Source organism: Oncorhynchus keta, chromosome 35 (assembly GCF_023373465.1).
Source record: "Oncorhynchus keta strain PuntledgeMale-10-30-2019 chromosome 35, Oket_V2, whole genome shotgun sequence".
Taxonomy (NCBI): domain Eukaryota; kingdom Metazoa; phylum Chordata; class Actinopteri; order Salmoniformes; family Salmonidae; genus Oncorhynchus; species Oncorhynchus keta.
This window is the reverse complement of record NC_068455.1, coordinates 3,299,944-3,310,166: the sequence shown is the minus strand read 5'-3', so window position 1 is coordinate 3,310,166 and position 10,223 is coordinate 3,299,944. Positions and strand designations below refer to the sequence as shown.

The following is a 10,223-nucleotide window of genomic DNA, read 5'->3' as shown; positions in this document are numbered from 1 at the left end:
GGTATACAGTAGTTCCTGGTCACGTGATGGTCACGTGATGAGCCCCCGCCTGCGATGGTATACAGTAGGGCCTGGTCACGTGATGAGGTCGCCCCCGCCTGCGATGGTATACGTGAGTAGTTGCGATGGTATACGTAGGGCCTGGTCACGTGATGAGGTCGCCCCCGCCTGCGATGGTATACAGTAGTTCCTGGTCACGTGATGAGGTCCCCCGCCTGCGATGGTATACAGTAGTTCCTGGTCACGTGATGAGGTAGCCCCGCCTGCGATGGTATACAGTAGTTCCTGGTCACGTGATGAGGTCGCCCCGCCTGCGATGGTATACAGTAGTTCCTGGTCACGTGATGAGGTAGCCCCGCCTGCGATGGTATACTGTTCCATGGTCACGTACAGTAGTTCCTGGTCACGTGATGAGGTAGCCCCCGCCTGCGATGGTATACAGTAGTTCCATGGTCACGGATGAGGTAGCCCCGCCTGCGATGGTATACAGTAGTTCCTGGTCACGTGATGAGGTAGCCCCGCCTGCGATGGTATACAGTCCTGGTCACGTGATGAGGTAGCCCCCGCCTGCGATGGTATACAGTAGTTCCTGGTCACGTGATGAGGTGGTATACAGTAGCCATGGTCACGTGATGAGGTAGCCCCGACCTGCGATGGTATACGTGTATAGGGCCATGGTCACGTGATGAGGTAGCACCGACCTGCGATGGTATACGTGTATAGGGCCATGGTCACGTGATGAGGTAGCCCCGACCTGCGATGGTATAGGGCCATGGTGTAGGTAGCACCGACCTGCCATAGGTGGTCACGTGATGAGGTAGCCCCCGCCTGCGATGGTATACGTGTATAGGGCCATGGTCACGTGATGAGGTAGCCCCCGCCTGCGATGGTATACGTGTATAGGGCCATGGTCACGTGATGAGGTCGCCCCCGCCTGCGATGGTATACGTGTAGTTCATGGTCACGTGATGAGGTAGCCCCCGCCTGCCAGTAGTTCCTGGTCACGTGATGAGGTAGCCCCCGACCTGCGAAGGTATACAGTAGTTCCTGGTCACGTGATGAGGTCGCCCCCGACCTGCGATGGTATACAGTAGTTCCTGGTCACGTGATGAGGTAGCCCCCGACCTGCGAAGGTATACAGTAGTTCCTGGTCATGTGATGAGGTCGCCCCCGCCTGCGATGGTATACAGTAGTTCCTGGTCACATGATGAGGTAGCCCCCGCCTGCGACTTTAAAATCAGTTTCTTTCCCTATTGGGCAAAGGAACGACACTGTTTTTGAAATCGCAGGTCGGTGCTACCTCATCACGTGACCATGGCCCTATACATGTATACCATCGCAGGCGGGGGCTATCTCATCACGTGACCAGGAGCTACCGTATACCTTCGCAGGTCGGTGCTACCTCATCACGTGACCAGGAGAAACCTCATGTCTGCTACATAAAATCTTCGAACAAAGGGTTCCAAAACGGTTCTTCGGCCGTAGGAGAACCTATGGACTCTTTTGGGTTCTCCTACGGGGGACTGCCAAAAACTATTTTAGGTTCTAGCTAGCATCTTTTTTCAAAACCTACAGGAGGGTCTCTCTCCAGGAACAGGGTTGGAGTTAAAACCTACAGGAGGGTGTCTCTCCAGGAACAGGGTTTGAGTTTAAACCTACAGGAGGATATCTCTCCAGGAACAGGGTTGGAGTTAAACCCTACAGGAGGATATCTCTCCAGGAACAGGGTTTGAGTTTAAACCTACAGGAGGATATCTCTCCAGGAACAGGGTTGGAGTTAAACCCTACAGGAGGATATCTCTCCAGGAACAGGGTTTGAGTTTAAACCTACAGGAGGATATCTCTCCAGGAACAGGGTTGGAGTTAAAACCTACCGGAGGATATCTCTCCAGGAACAGGGTTGGAGTTAAAACCTACAGGAGGATATCTCTCCAGGAACAGGGTTGGAGAACCCTACAGGAGGATATCTCTCCAGGAACAGGGTTGGAGAACCCTACAGGAGGGTATGTCTCCAGGAACAGGGTTGGAGAACCCTACAGGAGGGTATGTCTCCAGGAACAGGATTGGAGAACCCTACAGGAGAGTATCTCTCCAGGAACAGGGTTGGAGAACCCTGGTATAGAGAGAATATGTAGGATAGTATTGTCATATCCAATATTGCTCCAGTTTATTTTTCTGAATTGGCTGAATTGAAATGGGATTGATCCCAACCCTGGTTATCACCAATTCATCCTTACTATAGAGGGGTCATTGTCAATCAGGCTGATCTAGAATCAGTTTTTACAACAGATGTCTATTTCCTCTGTAGGGAGTTTGAGGAGACCATGGATGCGCTGCAGGCTGATATCGACCAATTGGAGTCGGAGAAGGCGGATCTGAAGCAGCGTCTGAACAGCCAATCAAAGATGACCATGGACGGGCTGAGAGGAGCGCCAGCGTCGGGAATCGCCTCCATTGTCACGGGGATGACAGGAGGTTAGTGGGGCATCGTCTTCCCGAATATAACCTTGACACCATTTAAAACCTGCACTGTTATTCCTACTCCCATCTGTTAGGGGACTATTCAGACGTAGGAATTGTAAACCTTTCCTTCGAACTTCTCAGTAGTTGGGATTCAGACTTAAATTAATACGCGTAACGGCTTTGCAAGAGTGTTTTGTTCCAGACTGAACTGTGTGATGTCGTAGGGAGTTGTAGTTTCTCTAGAGATAAATCAGATCCAGACTGAACTGTGTGATGTCGTAGGGAGTTGTAGTTTCTCTAGAGATAAATCAGATCCAGACTGAACTGTGTGATGTCGTAGGGAGTTGTAGTTTCTCTAGAGATAAATCAGATCCAGACTGAACTGTGTGATGTCGTAGGGAGTTGTAGTTTCTCTAGAGATAAATCAGATCCAGACTGAACTGTGTGATGTCGTAGGGAGTTGTAGTTTCTCTAGAGATAAATCAGATCCAGTCTGAACTGTGTGATGTCGTAGGGAGTTGTAGTTTCTCTAGAGATAAATCAGATCCAGACTGAACTGTGTGATGTCGAAGGGAGTTGTAGTTTCTCTAGAGATAAATCAGATCCAGACTGAACTGTGTGATGTCGTAGTTTCTCTAGAGATAAATCAGATCCAGACTGAACTGTGTGATGTCGAAGGGAGTTGTAGTTTCTCTAGAGATAAATCAGACCCAGACTGAACTGTGTGATGTCGTAGGGAGTTGTAGTTTCTCTAGAGATAAATCAGACCCAGACTGAACTGTGTGATGTAGTAGGGAGTTGTAGTTTCTCTAGAGATAAATCAGATCCAGACTGAACTGTGTGATGTCGTAGGGAGTTGTAGTTTCTCTAGAGATAAATCAGATCCAGACTGAACTGTGTGATGTCGTAGGGAGTTGTAGTTTCTCTAGAGATAAATCAGACCCAGACTGAACTGTGTGATGTAGTAGGGAGTTGTAGTTTCTCTAGAGATAAATCAGACCCAGACTGAACTGTGTGATGTCGTAGGGAGTTGTAGTTTCTCTAGAGATAAATCAGATCCAGACTGAACTGTGTGATGTCGTAGGGAGTTGTAGTTTCTCTAGAGATAAATCAGACCCAGACTGAACTGTGTGATGTCGTAGGGAGTTGTAGTTTCTCTAGAGATAAATCAGATATAATATACAATATACACAACGACTGAAATAGTTTATTAAAGTGATGTGAATAAATGATTAGTGATGGTCAGTAATGGTCAGGTCACTAGTGGTTGTAGTGTAGAGTGTAGAGGACGCAGGTAGCCTAGTGGTTAGAGTGTAGAGGAGGCAGGGTAGCCTAGTGGTTAGAGTGTAGAGGAGGCAGGTAGTCTAGTGGTTAGAGTGTAGAGGAGGCAGGTAGCCTAGTGGTTAGAGTGTAGAGGAGGCAGGTAGCCTAGTGGTTAGAGTGTAGAGGTGGCAGGTAGCCTATAATATAATAATAATATATGCCATTTAGCAGATGCTTTTATCCAAAGCGACTTACAGTCATGTGTGCATACATTCTACGTATGGGTGGTCCCGGGGATCGAACCCACTACCCTGGCGTTACAAGCGCCATGCTCTACCGACTGAGCTACAGAAGGAGTGGTTAGAGTGGTTAGAGTGTAGAGGAGGCAGGTAGCCTAGTGGTTAGAGTGTAGAGGACGCAGGTAGCCTAGTGGTTAGAGTGTAGAGGAGGCAGGGTAGCCTAGTGGTTAGAGTGTAGAGGAGGCAGGTAGTCTAGTGGTTAGAGTGTAGAGGAGGCAGGTAGCCTAGTGGTTAGAGTGTAGAGGAGGCAGGTAGCCTAGTGGTTAGAGTGTAGAGGTGGCAGGTAGCCTAGTGGTTAGAGTGTAGAGGAGGCAGGTAGCCTAGTGGTTAGAGTGTAGAGGAGGTAGGTAGTCTAGTGGTTAGAGTGTAGAGGAGGCAGGTAGTCTAGTGGTTAGAGTGTAGAGGAGGCAGGTAGCCTAGTGGTTAGAGTGTAGAGGAGGCAGGGTAGCCTAGTGGTTAGAGTGTAGAGGAGGCAGGTAGCCTAGTGGTTAGAGTGTAGAGGAGGTAGGTAGTCTAGTGGTTAGAGTGTAGAGGAGGCAGGTAGCCTAGTGGTTAGAGTGTAGAGGAGGCAGGTAGCCTAGTGGTTAGAGTGTAGAGGAGGCAGGTAGCCTAGTGGTTAGAGTGTAGAGGTGGCAGGTAGCCTAGTGGTTAGAGTGTAGAGGAGGCAGGTAGCCTAGTGGTTAGAGTGTAGAGGAGGTAGGTAGTCTAGTGGTTAGAGTGAGTGGCAGGTAGCCTAGTGGTTAGGCAGGTAGTCTAGTGGTTAGAGTGTAGAGGAGGCAGGTAGCCTAGTGGTTAGAGTGTAGAGGAGGCAGGTAGCCTAGTGGTTAGAGTGTAGAGGTGGCAGGTAGCCTAGTGGTTAGAGTGTAGAGGAGGCAGGTAGCCTAGTGGTTAGAGTGTAGAGGAGGCAGGTAGCCTAGTGGTTAGAGTGTAGAGGAGGCAGGTAGCCTAGTGGTTAGAGTGTAGAGGAGGCAGGTAGCCTAGTGGTTAGAGTGTAGGGAGGCAGGTAGCCTAGTGGTTAGAGTGTAGAGGAGGTAGGTAGTCTAGTGGTTAGAGTGTAGAGGAGGCAGGTAGTCTAGTGGTTAGAGTGTAGAGGAGGCAGGTAGCCTAGTGGTTAGAGTGTAGAGGAGGCAGGTAGTCTAGTGGTTAGAGTGTAGAGGAGGCAGGTAGCCTAGTGGTTAGAGTGTAGAGGAGGCAGGTAGCCTAGTGGTTAGAGTGTAGAGGAGGCAGGTAGCCTAGTGGTTAGAGTGTAGAGGAGGCAGGTAGTCTAGTGGTTAGAGTGTAGAGGAGGCAGGTAGCCTAGTGGTTAGAGTGTAGAGGAGGCAGGTAGTCTAGTGGTTAGAGTGTAGAGGAGGTAGGTAGCCTAGTGGTTAGAGTGTAGAGGAGGCAGGTAGCCTAGTGGTTAGAGTGTAGAGGAGGCAGGTAGCCTAGTGGTTAGAGTGTAGGGGAGGCAGGTAGTCTAGTGGTTAGAGTGTAGAGGAGGCAGGTAGCCTAGTGGTTAGAGTGTAGAGGAGGCAGGTAGCCTAGTGGTTAGAGTGTAGAGGAGGCAGGTAGCCTAGTGGTTAGAGTGTAGAGGAGGCAGGTAGCCTAGTGGTTAGAGTGTAGAGGAGGCAGGTAGCCTAGTGGTTAGAGTGTAGAGGAGGCAGGTAGTCTAGTGGTTAGAGTGTAGAGGAGGCAGGTAGCCTAGTGGTTAGAGTGTAGAGGAGGTAGGTAGCCTAGTGGTTAGAGTGTAGAGGAGGCAGGTAGCCTAGTGGTTAGAGTGTAGAGGAGGCAGGTAGCCTAGTGGTTAGAGTGTAGAGGAGGCAGGTAGCCTAGTGGTTAGAGTGTAGAGGAGGCAGGTAGCCTAGTGGTTAGAGTGTAGAGGAGGCAGGTAGCCTAGTGGTTAGAGTGTAGAGGAGGTAGGTAGTCTAGTGGTTAGAGTGTAGAGGAGGCAGGTAGCCTAGTGGTTAGAGTGTAGATGAGGCAGGTAGCCTAGTGGTTAGAGTGTAGAGCGGCAGGTAGCCTAGTGGTTAGAGTGTAGAGGAGGTAGGTAGCCTAGTGGTTAGAGTGTAGAGGAGGCAGGTAGCCTAGTGGTTAGAGTGTAGAGGAGGCAGGTAGCCTAGTGGTTAGAGTGTAGAGGAGGTAGGTAGCCTAGTGGTTAGAGTGTAGAGCGGCAGGTAGCCTAGTGGTTAGAGTGTAGAGCGGCAGGTAGCCTAGTGGTTAGAGTGTAGAGGAGGTAGGTAGCCTAGTGGTTAGAGTGTAGAGCGGCAGGTAGCCTAGTGGTTAGAGTGTAGGGTCATTAACCTGAGCTGACAAGGTAAAAACCTGTCATTCTGAACGAGGCTGTTAACCCACTGTTCCTAAGCCGTCGTTGAAATTAATAATTTGTTTTTAACTGAATTTAAAAAAATAATAATAATCAAATCTGAAATTGAAAACAATCAAACCGACCTCAAAAAGCACTAATCATTCAGCACTATTCTCTAATTTAGACTTTGAGTTAAAAGTTAGATCTGTTATAGACTAACACTGTTATAGACTGACACTGTTATAGACTAACACTGTTATAGACTGACACTGTTATAGACTGACACTGTTATAGACTGACACTGTTATAGACTGACACTGTTATAGACTGACACTGTTATAGACTAACACTGTTATAGACTGACACTGTTATAGACTGACACTGTTATAGACTGACACTGTTATAGACTGACACTGTTATAGACTGACACTGTTATAGACTGACACTGTTATAGACTGACACTGTTATAGACTGACACTGTTATAGACTGACACTGTTAATCACACTCAGATCTGTTATAGACTGACACTGTTATAGACTGACACTGTTATAGACTGACACTGTTATAGACTGACACTGTTATAGACTGACACTGTTAATCACACTCAGATCTGTTATAGACTGACACTGTTATAGACTGACACTGTTATAGACTGACACTGTTATAGACTAACACTGTTATAGACTGACACTGTTATAGACTGACACTGTTATAGACTGACACTGTTATAGACTAACACTGTTATAGACTGACACTGTTATAGACTAACACTGTTATAGACTGACACTGTTATAGACTGACACTGTTATAGACTGACACTGTTATAGACTGACACTGTTATAGACTAACACTGTTATAGACTGACACTGTTATAGACTGACACTGTTATAGACTAACACTGTTATAGACTGACACTGTTATAGACTAACACTGTTATAGACTGACACTGTTATAGACTGACACTGTTATAGACTCACACTGTTATTCACATTCAGATCTGTTATAGACTGACACTGTTATAGACTGACACTGTTATAGACTGACACTGTTATAGACTAACACTGTTACAGACTGACACTGTTATAGACTGACACTGTTATAGCCTGACACTGTTAATCACACTCAGATCTGTTATAGACTAACACTGTTATAGACTAACACCGTTATAGACAAACACTGTTATAAACTGACACTGTTATAGACTGACACTGTTATAGACTGACACTGTTATAGACTGACACTGTTATAGACTGACACTGTTATAGACTAACACTGTTATAGACTAACACTGTTATAGACTGACACTGTTATAGACTGACACTGTTATAGACTGACACTGTTATAGACTGACACTGTTATAGACTGACACTGTTATAGACTAACACTGTTATAGACTGACACTGTTATAGACTGACACTGTTATAGACTGACACTGTTATAGACTGACACTGTTATAGACTAACACTGTTATAGACTGACACTGTTATAGACTGACACTGTTATAGACTGACACTGTTAATCACACTCAGATCTGTTATAGACTGACACTGTTATAGACTAACACTGTTATAGACTGACACTGTTATAGACTGACACTGTTATAGACTGACACTGTTATAGACTGACACTGTTATAGACTGACACTGTTAATCACACTCAGATCTGTTATAGACTGACACTGTTATAGACTGACACTGTTATAGACTCAGATCTGTTATAGACTGACACTGTTATAGACTGACACTGTTATAGACTGACACTGTTATAGACTGACACTGTTAATCACACTCAGATCTGTTATAGACTGACACTGTTATAGACTAACACTGTTATAGACTGACACTGTTATAGACTGACACTGTTATAGACTAACACTGTTATAGACTGACACTGTTATAGACTGACACTGTTAATCACACTCAGATCTGTTATAGACTGACACTGTTATAGACTGACACTGTTATAGACTGACACTGTTATAGACTGACACTGTTAATCACACTCAGATCTGTTATAGACTAACACTGTTATAGACTGATACTGTTATAGACTAACACTGTTATAGACTGATACTGTTATAGACTAACACTCTCGCCTCTCTCTTCTTCCCCTCTCACCTCCTCTCTCTTTCCAATCCTCTTCTCTCTCTCCCTCTTTCCCCTCTCGCCTCCTCTCTCTTTCCAATCCTCTCCTCTCTCTCCCTCTTTTTCCCCTCTCACCTCCTCTCTCTTCCCCTCTTCTCTCTCTCCCTCTTCCCCCTCCTCTTCTTCTCCTCTCGCCTCTCTCTTTCCAATCCTCTCCTCTCTCTTCCCTCTCTCCCTCTTCCCCCTTCTCTTCTTCCCCTCTCGCCTCCTCTCTCTTTCCAATCCTCTTCTCCTCTTCTTCCCCTCTCACCTCCTCTCTCTTTCCAATCCTCTTCTCTCTCTCCCTCTTCCCCCTCCTCTTCCCCTCTCACCTCCTCTCTCTTTCCAATCCTCTTCTCTCTCTTCCCTTCTAATCTACAGAAGAACAGAAAGGTATTTGCATGTTTCTGCTACTCCGACGGTGTGTTGCTTGTGTGTATTGGCCTGTGTTAATAGTGGTGTGTATTGGCCTGTGTTAATAGTGGTGTGTATTGGCCTGTGTTAATAGTGGTGTGTATTGGCCTGTGTTAATAGTGGTGTGTATTGGCCTGCGTTAATAGTGGTGTGTATTGGCCTGTGTTAATAGTGGTGTGTATTGGCCTGTGTTAATAGTGGTGTGTATTGGCCTGTGTTAATAGTGGTGTGTATTGGCCTGTGTTAATAGTGGTGTGTATTGGCCTGTGTTAATAGTGGTGTGTGTGTATTGGCCTGTGTTAATAGTGGTGTGTGTGTATTGGCCTGTGTTAATAGTGGTGTGTATTGGCCTGCGTTAATAGTGGTGTGTATTGGCCTGCGTTAATAGTGGTGTGTGTGTATTGGCCTGCGTTAATAGTGGTGTGTGTGTATTGGCCTGCGTTAATAGTGGTGTGTATTGGCCTGCATTAATAGTGGTGTGTATTGGCCTGCGTTAATAGTGGTGTGTATTGGCCTGTGTTAATAGTGGTGTGTGTGTATTGGCCTGCGTTAATAGTGGTGTGTGTGTGTATTGGCCTGCGTTAATAGTGGTGTGTGTGTATTGGCCTGCGTTAATAGTGGTGTGTGTGTATTGGCCTGTGTTAATAGTGGTGTGTGTGTATTGGCCTGTGTTAATAGTGGTGTGTGTGTATTGGCCTGCGTTAATAGTGGTGTGTGTGTATTGGCCTGTGTTAATAGTGGTGTGTGTGTGTGTATTGGCCTGTGTTAATAGTGGTGTGTGTGTGTGTATTGGCCTGTGTTAATAGTGGTGTGTGTGTGTGTGTATTGGCCTGCGTTAATAGTGGTGTGTGTGTGTTGTGTGTGTGTGTGTGTATTGGCCTGTGTTAATAGTGGTGTGTGTGTGTGTATTGGCCTGTGTTAATAGTGGTGTGTGTGTGTGTGTATTGGCCTGCATTAATAGTGGTGTGTGTGTGTGTATTGGCCTGTGTTAATAGTGTGTGTGTGTGTATTGGCCTGCATTAATAGTGGTGTGTGTGTGTATTGGCCTGTGTTAATAGTGGTGTGTGTGTGTGTATTGGCCTGTGTTAATAGTGTTGTGTGTGTGTATTGGCCCGTACTAAGTGTCTGTGCCTCTGTGTCTCTCTACAGCGACTATGGCCAGTATGGGTCCCGGTATGGGTCCCGGTATGGGTCCGGGTATGGGTCCTGGGTCGGGGGTCCCGGTGATAGACTCTCCTCTCCTGACGCAGCAGATTGAGGCTCAGAGACACAGCATCAAACACCTGAAGAATGAGAACAACAGACTCAAGGTAGATAGACCATAGAGGTAGATATACCATAGAGGTAGATATACCATAGAGGTAGATAGACCATAG

The 10,223-nt window shown here is 46.6% G+C and overlaps 1 protein-coding gene across 1 annotated transcript in view; it reads left to right on the top strand.

The window, feature by feature from the left end:
• Positions 1-10,223, top strand: part of LOC118382566 (dynactin subunit 1-like) — a 266,523-nt gene that overhangs the window by 245,509 nt on the left and 10,791 nt on the right. Inside the window, 2 exon segments of the mRNA XM_052495983.1 lie at positions 2,309-2,475; positions 9,997-10,157. Coding sequence (XP_052351943.1) covers positions 2,309-2,475; positions 9,997-10,157 — 328 coding nt within the window.